This window comes from Malus sylvestris, chromosome 10 (genome assembly GCF_916048215.2).
Source record: "Malus sylvestris chromosome 10, drMalSylv7.2, whole genome shotgun sequence".
NCBI lineage: Eukaryota > Viridiplantae > Streptophyta > Magnoliopsida > Rosales > Rosaceae > Malus > Malus sylvestris.
Genome location: NC_062269.1, coordinates 7,402,271 through 7,416,858, shown reverse-complemented (window position 1 = coordinate 7,416,858; position 14,588 = coordinate 7,402,271). Strand labels below are relative to the sequence as shown.

At 36.7% G+C, this 14,588-nt stretch overlaps 2 protein-coding genes across 2 annotated transcripts; one reads left to right on the top strand and one right to left on the bottom strand.

Annotated features, from left to right (window-relative positions):
• The first annotated feature begins 550 nt into the window (after positions 1 to 550).
• LOC126586226 (soluble inorganic pyrophosphatase 6, chloroplastic-like) lies at positions 551 to 5,591 on the top strand. Its single transcript, XM_050251001.1, has 6 exons — positions 551 to 920; positions 1,545 to 1,705; positions 2,608 to 2,708; positions 2,809 to 2,990; positions 3,556 to 3,654; positions 5,319 to 5,591. Exons 1-6 carry the CDS (start codon positions 651 to 653, stop codon positions 5,409 to 5,411), a joined length of 906 nt encoding a protein of 301 aa, XP_050106958.1. The 5' UTR covers positions 551 to 650; the 3' UTR covers positions 5,412 to 5,591.
• Positions 5,592 to 6,214: 623 nt separating this feature from the next.
• On the bottom strand, positions 6,215 to 14,382 carry LOC126586217 (probable sphingolipid transporter spinster homolog 2). The gene is made up of 16 exons (XM_050250950.1): positions 14,098 to 14,382; positions 13,444 to 13,575; positions 12,456 to 12,557; positions 11,699 to 11,803; positions 11,482 to 11,557; positions 10,730 to 10,804; positions 10,445 to 10,547; positions 10,281 to 10,361; positions 9,467 to 9,548; positions 8,113 to 8,210; positions 7,832 to 7,908; positions 7,575 to 7,688; positions 7,283 to 7,402; positions 6,956 to 7,084; positions 6,750 to 6,828; positions 6,215 to 6,484 (listed from the first exon to the last, which is right to left on the bottom strand). The coding sequence occupies exons 1-16, from the start codon at positions 14,220 to 14,222 to the stop codon at positions 6,348 to 6,350; spliced, it is 1,635 nt and encodes a 544-aa protein (XP_050106907.1). The 5' UTR covers positions 14,223 to 14,382; the 3' UTR covers positions 6,215 to 6,347.
• Between the last annotated feature and the right edge of the window lie 206 nt (positions 14,383 to 14,588).

The window sequence follows — 14,588 nt, the reverse complement described above, 5'->3', positions numbered from 1 at the left end:
ATCAAAATTCGGCCTCAGACATTGTCGAGACGACTGAAGAACTTAGGCCACTTGTTGTTTCGATCGAGACTGAAAGTATGGTAGACCTAGAAGAAAAAATTCAAGTTTCTGAGCCACAAATTGACTTAGACAATGATTAGTCAGAAAAGTGTTCCAATGACGAACAAGACCAATTCATGGTTTCAGTTGAAGAAACCACGCCAATCAATATGATTATCGGTGATAAAGTCAATATAGAGAAATTCCGTTCGGCTAAGTTATTCGAGTTAAAAGCCGAAATTGGCGAAATTATTATGCATGAGGGGCATAATAATTGTTCAACACATTCGGTAGCCGAAATTTGTGAAATTATTATGCATGAGGGACGAAATTATTACTCGTCGGCCAAGCTCGACCGACGAGTTGGCATGCCTGCATAGAATGACGTAATTAGCTCATTAGTTACTCGATCTGCACGACATGTAAGCTTTTTTAGGGTCAACAGAAGGGTATGGGATGAGTTGACCTGTCGACTTCCCAACAAAATACGCGAACGACAAGAAGAGCCAATCAAAGCTTACTTGTTCCTGTGGCTCAGAAACCCAAACACACCCTCACTCGATCAATACCACTCTCACTAGTCCCTTCATCAAAGCCGTCAGTCAGGAGCCATGGCCACCGCGAGAGTGCTGACCGCCGCCAATACTTCCTGCTTGCTCTCCAAGGCGACGTCGTTCCTTCCGAAGCAGAGTCCCTACAGCACTACCACCCTTTGCTTCACTAGAAGAAGAGCAGCGTCGCTGTCGTTGTCGTCTTCGTCCAGGAGCAGGAGGTCCTTCATTTGCACAGCTATCTACAATCCCGAGGTTCAGATCAAGGAGGAAGGCCAGCCGGAAACCCTAGACTACCGCCTCTTCTTCGTCGACCGTTCCGGTCAAAAGGTTTGCTCTCTTTCCATTTTTCCGTTTTCTGTTGTGTTGTTTGTTTGGATTCTGAGAAAATGCAGGAAAAAACTGCACAATGTGAAAGCTTCCCATAAATGCATAAAATGGGGTAATAATTCATGAATTCTTAAATTTCTTATTATATATATACTATTTTTTTGGTAATTAATGGAATAATGGAAGCTTCTGATGGCCAGAAAAGGTGTGAATTAATTTTGAATTTTTTTACTTTAGATGGCATATATCATTTGCTTCATTGAGGTCTCTCCGTGTCAAATTTGATTGAGTTTTCAGGATTGTGTCGTTTCGGTGGTTATATGGAGGCAACAAAACGAAATGAAACATTCAGTAACCACGTTAGGGCCTTAGAGAGAGGACTGATGTAATGCCATGGTTTGTGATTATATGGATATGCTTATGTGTTTTCTTTGTTTGAGATTAAACCCTTGGCTGTCTCTGATTATTTGTAGTTCGAATTTGTACTCAAACGAGAAAATGTGTGTATGCAATTGTAAGAGGAATTTCAAATTGCCAGAGTATTTGATACATCGTTGGGTTTCTTCACGCCAATTAGTTTACCTTGTTTCAATCTGCTATAACAGTGTGTTGGCTTATACATAGGTTTCGCCTTGGCATGATATACCGTTGCAAGCGGGTGATGGTGTATTCAACGTTGTGGTTGAAATACCCAAAGAATCGAGCGCAAAGATGGAGGTTGCTACTGATGAGCCACACACCCCGATAAAGCAGGATACAAAGAAAGGAAAACTTCGTTACTATCCGTAAGTCTAATTTTACTTTTCTTAAGGTTATATTATAGTGTTTGTTCTTGTGGTGCTTGGATATGTTACCTGAATCAATGTAATTTTTGGCTAAGGGTGCATCATGACTATGAGTAAGTCACTGTTGGTGCTGATTATCTTTATTTGTTTAATTTCTTATATGCACATTTTTTTTCCCTGGGTGATAGATGCCCACAGATAAGGACATGCATATATGAGTAATATGCAGATAAGCACATGCATATATGAGCAATATTGTGGCAAGAGTTTGATATTTTAGTTTACTTGTTTTTTCCTATAAACCAATTAAGAAATGGGGATTGAGGACTGAATTGAGGACTTCTTACAAACTAATGTTACACAACCACTTACCCAAAAGTTTAAGATGATAGGAAATGGACAACAATGTATATTGAGGTTACACAACCTTCTGTTACCATTATTTACAGACATGCTAGAGTAGTTACTCTCATTCCACATATCTTACGTTCTTTCTTCCTTTGGAACGACATCACGTTACACACATGCTATACACACTCTGGACGTATCATCTTCTGTTTATATTATTAAGAGAAACATATACAATTATTTCTTTACATATAAAAGAAAATTCACACTACACGAAATAATTCCATTAAGCAATTTTAGTTATAAAATTTGGAGCTAAAGTTTATAAAATGACACATTACTTTGTTTCCAAGTTACTCTTTTTATCTCATCATTTCTAAGTGTCTTTCTTTTACGCAACCACCATGACATTGCACGGGTATTGTGTGTGCACTATCTATCTATCATTGTTTATTTAAATTCTTGAAGTTATCTTATGTGTTCTCCCACCCTTTAGTGTAAATGCATCGTTGTAAAAAAAAATAGTTATCTATCTGAATGCCTATCCTTCTCAGCTACAACATTAATTGGAATTATGGGTTGCTTCCACAAACGTGGGAAGACCCATCGCTTGCTAACAATGAAGTTGAAGGAGCATTTGGGGATAATGATCCAGGTATGCTCACTTGTCTGTGTTTTATGTTACCAACTTTTGTCCAAGGCAAGTGTCACCTTTAGAAGGAAAACTAAAAATCTTGTTTTTCTACAACCTGTAGTTGATGTTGTTGAGATAGGTGATAGTCGGAGAAAGATTGGTGAGATTCTCAAAGTAAAGCCATTGGCTGCTTTAGCTATGATCGATGAAGGGGAACTTGACTGGAAAATTGTTGCAATTTCATTGGATGATCCAAGGGCTTCTCTAGTTAACGACGTTGATGATGTTGAGAAGCATTTCCCAGTATGTATTACTTTTAACCAAGCACTTACTTTTAACCAAGCACTATCAGATTTCTGTAATTACACACTCACCAACCCTTGCCACCGTAATTAATATATTCAATTATAGATGTTTTCAGATTTGAAATTCATTGTTGTTACATTATATGATTACTGTACAAAAAATGGATAAAGTCTACCTTAACTCTTTTGAGTGAAGTGGATGGTTGTGATATACGTTACTGTTTAGTTACAATTTATCTACCTTCCTAAACTAGAGTAAGCTTTTCGAATGGACTTAGTACGTGTGTGGTGTTGCGAGTAAATTTTGTACTAAAATGAAAGGAAACGGTGATAAATATTGTTCACATAAAAATATATGGGGATATTGTTGAAAACAACTTAAGGCATTGGTGGGCATGGTAGTTCTTATTTTTATCATAACTAATCCATAAGCCACATTAGCATTTGTACCTGGACGTTACTCATTTGCTAGTAGGAGTGGAGTGGTTTAAGGATAAGCTGAAGAATTAATTTCAGTAAAATGTGCCAAAACTCATGAGGCTTAATCTTATGGTTTACTTCAGGGGACTCTCACTGCAATAAGGGACTGGTTCAGAGACTACAAGATACCTGATGGAAAGCCTGCTAACAAATTTGGTCTTGGCAACAAAGCAGCAAACAAGGTAATTTTACAGTGACATTTTCAATTGCTATCCCTGAATTGTTTTGAGTACTCTATTTGTTTGGTCTATTTTTCAATTCTATCTAGGCTGCCAAGTTGCTATTATGGAGTGTTGCTTTTTTCTTTTTCCCATGATTCGTTCCTTTATTGATTCAGTCACCAGCTTTTGTTGACACTCTGGCCTAGTAGTATAGTACTCCTTGCAAAGTGCCAGTGTTGTAAGGAGGCATGACAAGATTTGATTACAAAATTAGTTATGGGGGTAGGGTGAAGGTCATTGAATGAATACTCGTGTTTTATAGCCCAATTACTTGTTCTAGAGCACACACTAATGGGTTTAGAAAATGCATTTGTCCAAGTCAAATCTGATTTTCTGATTTCAATGTCTTCAATAATTGCTTATGTAAATGCATAATTCATGTAAGACTGTCTCTTTATGGTCATCTGACTTGTGTGAATCTAGAGTTTACTTCAAAACGAGGCAGTAGGATTGGGGTGCAGTGGGAGGGTTTAAGGTTAAGGGCGAGGTAATTGTTTTCTTTGCAGTATTTTTTTTTTTTTAGGGCGTGCTACATTTGATATGTTGCATGGTGCATGGACTCAATATTCAGGAATAGGGCATGATTTAAACGAATTGGTGTCCCACAACATAAAGGCAGTCGAAACACGATGCATGAATCTACCTTTGCTGGACATTAATTGCAAGTCTTAATTCATGCATCATTGTGAAATTAGTATAGTGGTCATGGCAATGGCATGCAGGAAAATATACCTGCCAACATAAATAGGTAGCCAACTTGGCTTGGGTTCTAGTTAGTTCAGGGTTTTAGTTGCTTCTTAGTTATTATTTGTCTTGTTTGGATTCCATGTTTTATTTGGTAAACTCCTAGTCTTTTTAATCAATCATCTGACAGTTATGTGAGTCTAAAGTATTTTGGAAGATTAGGATTAAATAATTAAGTAATCAAGGGGTGGGATCCTTGGGCTGCTGTTACCCAGGTTTAAATGCTGTTTCCGGAGGGGATTTGCATGCAGCTTTTTTCCAACTTATCGCAAACAATCAGATTTAGGGTTTCTCTTTGGTCTCTTTGCCTGAGAACTCATCTGTCAACATTCCAATTTGATCCATTTGCTTTCTCTCTATCTTTTGTTTTTGTTTTTATGGATAGGGTTACGTGATTATTTATTAAGAAATCAAGGGCGATGATTTGATTTTTAAGTCTATAGAATTACTCTTTTAAGAGGCTTTGTGCATAGTTTTATGCTGCACATTCAGAAATTTCTGATTAAAGACTTCGCTCTTGGGTCTGTCGCCCCTAAAACTCATGTATCGATGTTCTAACTTTGGTTGTATTGGTTGTTAGTTATCTCTTGTTCCAGTCTATTTATTGCTTGAAATTCTTTCCCGGTGTGGTTTGGTACTGTCCACTACACAGTAGCATAACACTAATTGTCACACTTAAACCTTCTCTTGCTTTTCTTGTATAAGCAAAGAACAAATAAATTCATTGCCACCATCTGCAAAACATTAGATATGAATGATACAACCTACAATCTCTGCGTGTGCGTGTACGTGTGCGTGTGTGTGTGTGTGTGTACGTGTGCGTGTACGTGTGCGTGATGTGCTTTATGTCTAATTTTAGAAACAATTCCTGTGATGAACAGGATTATGCTCTTAAGGTCATATCCGAAACCAATGAATCGTGGGCAAAGCTTGTCAAGAGATCAATTCCTGCCGGAGAACTATCACTTGCATAGATAAATCGCTAGAATTGGAATTCCACTCCACGCGCCTAAATATATTTTGTGTTTCTTGGTGATTCATTAGAGATATTTCCTTTTGACAAACGGGTGATGCTAAGCTGGACTTAGCCCCTAGTTTTGTGTTCTATTATTGCAGCATATGAGTAACTTATATACACTGCAGGTTTGGAATAATGGTGGTGAAGTAGCAAAGGTATACGTTGTTTCAAAGTCCCTAATCCTGTGAGATCTATTCACAGCCTCAAAGTGGTATTTGGACACCCGACTTGTTATTTGGGTAAATTACGGTATGCACTCTCAAGTTTGTGTTCAATTACAACCTCATGCTAGCCGCTAACACTTGGCCTCAGAAGGGGAAGGGTTAAGTGAAACTCAGCCTGGCCTGGTCAGGAAGAGATTCACAGAGACTATTGCTGCCCAAAAATAGATTTCATCCTTAAAACATTACAATCTCACGCAATAACAATAACTTAGAATTTCATCGCATGTCATACAGCGGTTAAAAATTGTTAATTGGTCTGTTAAATAATGATGCGCCCCAAGGGGGATCCATACTTTTATGACGTGGCTGTCATCGGTGCCATGTGGAAAAAAATTTAAACAAAAAAAAAAAAAAAAAAAAAAAACCCAAGCAATCTCATTTAATCATGCTTCTATATCCGGGGGGAAAAAAACTCGAAAATGGTGGAATCATTAACATGCCAAAGAAAAGAAGAGGATGGAATTATTAACATGCATTTTTTGTACAGCCTTTGAAAAAAAAAATTCAGAAAGAAAAACAAATACGAACACGTGCATTGGAAAGTAGAAATTTTATAAGAAATTATAGCACTAGGGACCGTATGTACAGGAACTCAACCACCCTACTAAACAAGACCTGGATATGTGACAGGTTGCAACGAAAGAAAAAAGAAACGAAAATATCTCGTCTCATGGTTCAGCAACAGATTCAGTTGTTTCTATCTTCTTCCCTTCAAGCAACGGCGTTGTGTTTGACCTTTCGGTTTGGATGGTCACCTGATGCTCACTTTCCTCGTTAAATCTATCCACGCTGTGCAGAAAGATTCCTGTGATGGTAGCCAAATAAGGATTACAAATCTCGATTTCCAAGTACCCATCACACAAGCTGGTAATCCACGTGTCACAATACAAGTAGAGAGACGATATATTTTTCCGTGTCCCTCCACTTGTATTGTGACACATGGAGTACTAACGTCTCATCTATTTTGGAATTACTCAAATATCCACACTAATTAAAATTCCATCGTCTGACAAATCGTCCAATTCAAAAAGTTCCACAGTAAAATAACAGGGTAACTGCCAGAAACTTACCTATAAACCATATTACAGCTGATGGAAACAAAATAGCTGTTAGAATAAGAGCAGTCTTCCTCCAGTTGTTAATTGCATCCTGCACAGTCGACAACCAATCCAAAACCGAAAGAAAGAAGAATACTCAGTTAGAATGTGCAACCAAGGATTTCTAAAGGGATCATTTGCAAGTTAAATGACATATAATGAAATACTGGAAGGCAAACCTGGAGAACTCCAACAAGAGGTGCGGAAGGTACATCACCGAAGATATGAATTGAAACCGTTGACATAGCCATGGATAGTGGCCTCATATTAGGTTTAACACAATGGAGATTAATGTAATTTACAGGACCCTGCAAAAGGGAAACATAGAAGACCAAGAGGAGTGAGTATTCCATAGGTCTGGCACTAAATATCTGTCATGCAAACAGTGGAATACGGTAATTATTTATTTTTTGAGCCATACAAAGTAGTTCAGTGCTCGGCAGCATAGGCAAATTGAACAAAACCATAAAAATAATAGGAGAAAATTTCTTTGAATAGGAACGCACCTGAGTTGCAAAGACAAGTAGTTCACCGATTGCGAAAAGAGCTAGGAAAGCATACATATTCTTGAAGCAAAAGGCACCAAAGCAAAAGGCACCCCCAATTAACGTTACCACTGAAAGAAGCTGCAATACAGTCTGGTACTTAGTGATGCAAAGGCAAAGAAACAAAAGGGAACACAATGATTGGACAATGACTACACAAGTTATCCATAGCCAAGCAGCAGTATTGCATATAAACAACTTTCATTTTATAGATTCGTTAGATAATGGCATCAAGTAAAACATTTTGGATTACCTTAAAAGCATTAGAGATAGTGTTAGTCATATAATCCAGAAGAAAGCCTCCCGCTAGTGTGCCCAATATTCCGCACACAATTGTAAGACCTCCAAATATAAGATCTGCATCAGTCTGCCAAAAGACCATGAATTTAAAGCAGGTTTTATCACGGAGCTATCTCCTAACTACTTAACATCAACTATGACTACACCGAGAGTAAGAAAGGAAAAAATATTGAATAATACAAATCTATACAATCAAAGTGAAATGCTTACCATATGATATATATTATATCCAGCCTTAGGCCCCCAATATGAGTATGCACCTATGACAAAGTTGTATGCTATGTAACCTACAAATGAAAATTTCACATTTTCAGGGAATTCGTATATAGATAAAGACGAAGGCAAAATGATGACTAAAATATTACACCGCTGAATGAGTTCTCAGGAAACTAGCTAGTGAAAGAACTATACAAAGAAACAACCATGAACCAAAGAAATTCATATACAAACACTAGTTGGTAAAGCAGGTGGGGAAAGAAAAAGATAAGTACCTAGAACATTCACAACATAAACCTTATCCACCAATAGCACCCTCACATCTTTCAAAAACCTTGAAATTTGATTCTTTATGCTTGATACCAAATTTGACCTGCCATAAAATAAGATCTCAGGTATCAATACATATATGTTTACTATTTCTTCTAAAACTTATTGATCCTTACAATGCCTAATGCGACCTCTCACGGTTGCTTTATTTGACAGTTATAGTGGATACTATTAATATGATAAACATGTGCATACCATTACCATTTAAACAAAAAGCTGAATTTATCCTCAAGGATATATTATGAGGAGAAAACGGTGGCCAACATTAAAACACACCTGAGCAACTTACACCAGCTTCATAGGCTGGTCCAGCTTACAATTAATCTTTCCAATTCTCATAAATGATTCACTGAAAAGTCCACCTGGTTACTGATTTTATGCTAAACATTAATGCTTAACATATTCAGGGTTTGATATATAAATGTTCCATTTAAACGATATATATTTCATTAATACCTCTTAATTCTGTTCAAACTTCTTTGTTCCTTGTGTAATTCAACTACTATCTCTGTATGACCAGGGTGAGCATGGAAATAATTGACCACTTAAGAAGGATACAGAAATTCAAATAGAGAGTGAAGTTTATGGAGTGTTTCTTAAGTTTTCTTTAGGTGTTTTATGGAATGCATGACCATGTTTCTTGGATTCCTTGTGTTTCTCTAACAATCTTGGTGTTTCTTATCCCTTAGGAAAGGAGTGTCATTTAATTAACTGGAATGGTGTTTCATGGACTACGAGTCCATGTTTCTTGTATCCCTTGCATTTTCTCTCATAAATCTCTTGTTTCCCATCCCATAAGAAAAAGAAAAAAAGCAGTGTATTTATGTCGGATGAAATATTGTTTCAAGTTGAGTAAGGCTCACGCACACTGAACTTGTAAGCTTAGTTAATTTTCACATGAATCATAATGCTTTATCCCCACCAAAAAGGGGGTTGTGTGTCTAGGTATATACCAGCACAAATATAAATTTTAGAGATTATATTACAGAGAGGTAGCTTCAATTGAGGGACACCCGTTATAGGCCCACTCCACATTATATTTCAACAATCCAAAATGTCTAGTTTTTAGGTCCTCTATCAAAGATCATTGTAGCAAAAAGTCACCCGAATCTGAAACCATTTACCCTCTCAATTAAATGGTGGCCACTTTAGTGTTTTGTTGAAACACTCTGTTCATCTAATTTTTGCTACAACTAGATGTCTTAATGATTTTGGATTTATCTAATATTTGACAAGATCTTTGATTGTGGAACTAAGAAATGTATTACATACATATGAGCTTAAGGATGAGTGACTCACTTGGAAGATTTTTGTAAGGTAGAATTTCTCACATGTTCCTTCATTGAACAGGAAGAATGTTCACCATTCGAAATATCTGAATCTGTGCAGAGTTTCAAAACAAAATTAGCATGTCAAAGGAAAAGAGTAACTAATACAATTAACAGAACGGAAACCTTCACTATCCTGATAAAAATAAAAAGTTCATAAAACATTATCAGCAGTACTTTCTGGTCAAGAAAGAGGGACAGAAACTAAGGAAACGGTGATTAGCTAACATAACAGAACTTTTAAATACATATTTTACACCTTTTACATCATAAGAGTTTATGGTTCTAATATTTGCCAAAGAGCACCTCTAACGAACATGACACATAGCATCATTAATTTGTAATGCATAACACAATGTTCAGAATTTATTCAGAATCATGAGCATTTGCTACCTAAAAACTTGAGGAAATGAGGAAACCTATTAGTGAAGCAATCCTCTTACAGGATAGGGAATTTAGAGATTTTTCATAAAATTTTATCAGACGGACGTATCCTAACATAAATTTTCCTGTCAACTCAACTCAACTTAGTTTTTATCCCAAAAAGAAAATCTGAGAAAAGCTATCATATAAATTAATAGAACTCCTAAAAAATGCAGTTATGCAGTATAAACAGACGGTAAAATACTAAAATCACAAAGTTATTCATTGATGAATGCTTCACATCCACATAGCCTATTAGAGATGTTCCAATTAATTATAAGCTATTCTGCAGCTAGTCAGATAGAGGACATGGCTTTGTTTTTATAATGGTCCATTATCTGTTGATACAGCTTCCACATTACCATATGTATCACTAGCTTGAACTTCTTCAACAGCCGTTTCCACTGCTGTCAGTGCTTTTTTTGATTCAGGATGAAAAAAACCTGTAATCACAAATTGCTTAGCAATGACCCTTAAAAATATGGTAAAACCGTGGAAGACAATGAATTGATGCCTAAAATCACACCTTTCAGCTGCAAAGGCTTCATAACAAACCCTAGAATAGCAAATGGAAGCATAAGGATTGCTTCCCCCACAAATGCATAACGCCACTTGGTGTGACTTCCAACCTATGTATTATAAATAACAGACAACCAAAAAATGATCAACGTGGGACCAAGTGAGAACCATCAAACTGTAAACAAATACGCATTTTTTATATAAAGAATTCTATCTAGAAATTTTTATTTGGGTCAAGACACCACATATGCCAAATGAAACTAACCCCCAGTCGCAATTAAGTATAACTTACCACCCCACCATAAACATAGCCAAGTGCATATCCACTTGGTATGCACATGTAGAACATACCAAGCCATGCAGTTTTCTGAAATAACAGACACAGCATAAGTCAATTGACAGCAAATCTAAAAATATATATGATATTAAGATAATAAAATAAAAAAGCAATGGGGTGTATCCAACATAAAAAAGAATATATACATGAATGAACAGGTGGGGTGTGTTCAGAATGACACAGTAAAAGAAAACCTACTACTAAGAACATATCCAAAGCTCTTGATAGTTTAGAAAAGTCAATTAACACTGCAACTCTAACATATTTCTGACAGGGAATCATACATGTTCTATGGCACACTACTGCAGAGTGATAACACATGGCATTCTTAGATAAGGCAGTGACCAAGTTACATTACACTGGCTTTATACAGGGAAAGAAAAGAAAAAAAAAGGAAAAGTACAACTCGACTTAATACATCTTGAATTTTTTATAATCCATTAGATGCTGTATTTTTAAATGGGTTTTGTCACAATATTTTGCTTATATATTTTCTTTAATTTTTCACACACTTGAACTGAGAATAAATATATAGTTTTTTTCCTTTGAGATATACTTATTTTTAGGTAATGCAGTTTTTTCTTTCGAGATTTACTTTTTTAATAAGGTTCAAAATCTTCAGAAGTATATCCCACCGTTGAGTAAAAACCAAATGGAACCAACAAATTTAAAATGTTTGGCATGCCATGAAACAAAAGATACCATACCTGAGCAGCTGGGGCATTATCGTCAATGAATGGAGCTGCAAGACTAATAAACGAAGCTTCCCCAACACCAACTAGCCTTTAGAGAACAGAAAAGGAATTGAAACAAGGAAAACAAACAATATCCCACATTACTGGATTGCTCAAAAACGTAACATCAAGGAGCAACAAACTGGGGGAGAAGGTATAGCAATAAAACAAGAAGGATGAAGTTACTTACATGCGGCAAATAGTAATGGACCAGAAATCGAATGAACAAGCACAACCAACTATCGCAAAGGTCCAAACTGATAATCCAACTCCAATGAGCCTAAATGGACTTACACTGCAAAATTTAAAATGGCATAAATAAGAAATCCAAATGCTTCTGAATTTATACATATCTACACACACACACACAGACATATATATATATATAATAGTCCACTTCTTATATGGTCGTGTGTACTGCTACTGCATCATAGACGGCACCCTATCTCTCTCCAGAAACCCAAAGCCTGAGTGCTAAAATTTAAACCCTAAGCCCAGAAACCGAGATAAATCCTAAACCCTACACCCTAACGTCATCAACTTGTCAACAGAATGGGGCGAAAACCAGCCTGCTCTTCACACAAAACCAGTCCATATGTAGACTGTTTGCACTTGAAGCTCAACTTTATGCGTGTATATTCATAGATGCATACATAAAGGAGGAGGGAGGGGGAGGAAGAGGAGGAGGAGGAGTGTCATCAACTTGTCAACAGAATGGGGCGAAAACCAGCCTGCTCTTCAAACGAAACTAGTCCGCATGTAGACTGTTTGCACTTGAAGCTCATCTATATGTATGTATATTCATCAATGCATACATAAAGGAGGGAGGGATTGTGTGTGTGTGTGTGTAGTGTACACACACGCAACAAAATTCTCTTCATAGACAGACATAATATGTATGACTGTTGTTTGATGTATGGTCTATATTATTAACAGGTGATTGTTACCTCTGTGCTAATGATGCAAATATAGGAGAAGCAATAAGCAGTCCAACCATAAAAGCTGATGATAGAACTCCATCTTGAAAGTTATTCAAGTGAAACTCCCCCCTACATACAAAAAGAAATTAAGAATATTGGAACTGTCAACGATTATTTATATTTCTATGGAAAGTAAAACATTTATCAGAAAATAGGAAAAAGAAAATGGAAAACAATTATCACATGCAGGGCAACAAGAAAAGGAAAGGCCCATGAGTAGCTCAAAAATAACAAAAACAAAGGCATAGAATGTCAAGAAGTATAAAAGGTATAAAAGGTGACCAGGACAACGCTTTTCAAACAATTAAAAAAAAAAGGTCGTACCCAGTGCACAAGGCTCCCGCTTTACGCAGGGTCTGGGAGAGGTGAATGTCGGCTAGCCTTACCCCCATTTATGGAGAGGCTGCTCCCAAGGCTTTTCAAACAATTGTTCAAAAGTATTTTTATGCAAATCTTATACCCAAGGAAATGGTGAGTATTGTTAGGCAAATATTATATTAGAAAGGAAGACACTTATCTCAAAAGACTGCATGTTGCAAGCATCGTGTAGTAAACAGAACAGAAATTGGTTAAAAAAAAAAGGATCAAATGCAGATAATCCGCAACTGCCTCAACCTTAAAGTCTCAACACCGCTGCAGACTGTAGTTGGTGGATATGTTTCACACACCATAGCTAAGGTTATTAATCGGAGAACAAATTTGGCAACATCTCAAATATGGTGCTCTTAGAAATCAAGTGAAATTTTTTATCCATAACAAATTGATACGGATGCACATTTGTTTATTTCAGAAGCCTCAATAATGTTTCTGTACCATAGCACCTAGAACGTGATTATATGCAAAAACCTGAAAACTCAGCACATTCAAATAAATGGAATCAAGCAATGCATGAAGACAACCAAATGTGAAAAGCCAGAGAAACAAGGAAACCATCAAATAGTTCTTAGTATCTTACTGTATCCCGGTACCAGCCGTGCATATATCACTATCTGTACAAGTTCCAAGGCTCCCATTGACACCATTGCTTGCTATTGCTCCTCGGTCCAAATAGTTTATCAAGTTAATCAAGCAAAAGATAACAAGTAACCTGCAATCACAGCATAAAGACATTTATATTGCACAGCGAGATACTACAGTGACTCAAAAGTATTGCAAAACCTTCAAATGATACTTGACTCAACCCAGCTGAAAGCTGAAACTTATAAATATATTCTTAACTCAAGAGCATTCATTTACATGATACATCACCTCCTCCTTTCAATTTCAAAATAGTTTAACTAATTAAGCATCCAACAATTCTCACTATTTTCCCTTTCCATCCATAAACTTTCACAGAAAGAACATCAGTGCCCACTATGGAGAAAAACCGAATTTCCGGGTTGGTTGCCGGGAAAGTAGAGAAAAACTAAGAAATCACCAAAAACTCTGAAACCCACATAGAAATACCGTGTATTTCCCAGACCCAAGTAACAAAAAACAATCAAAAACCCTAAAAAATATAAAAAGGCCAAAACTTTCTCTTGAATTCCATATTTTCTCACCAACCAAACAGACCCCAGAACAGAACAAAAAGAAAAAATAAACACGAAAGTGTAAGAAAATGAATCACCTCTTGGGCGTGAACCAGGAAGGAGCGGGAGCTGCGGTTGAAGCAATAGCCATGGCTGTGTCCGCCGGACGGGGCTTGAGCTTGCCTTCTTCAGAAGACTTTGTTGCTTCTTCCTTTTGTGCCATAGAAGTGGAGTAGAATATACTTTTAATGTTCTTTAAGCTTCGTAAAAAAATATCTTTAGTTTTAAGTAAAGTAAATGTTTTTACTTTTTCTGAGTTGGAATTTGGAAATTGGAATGGTAGTTGTGTGGGGGAAGTGCGCTCTTTCTACCCTCCTCCCTCCTCCTCCCTCTCTGATGGCTTCGTTTCTTGCTAGTTTTTATGGTAAAGCTTAAGAAGCTTGAAAATTTGATCACTTTTGGAGTTTTGAATATGGCAAAGTTGGATCATTCTTTCCAATGATTATTATTCTGTCTACTTCTACCAATTGTCTCCTTCCAAAAATTAGAGAAATAAAACAAAACCGAAGTCTGCGTTTAAGATTCCTAT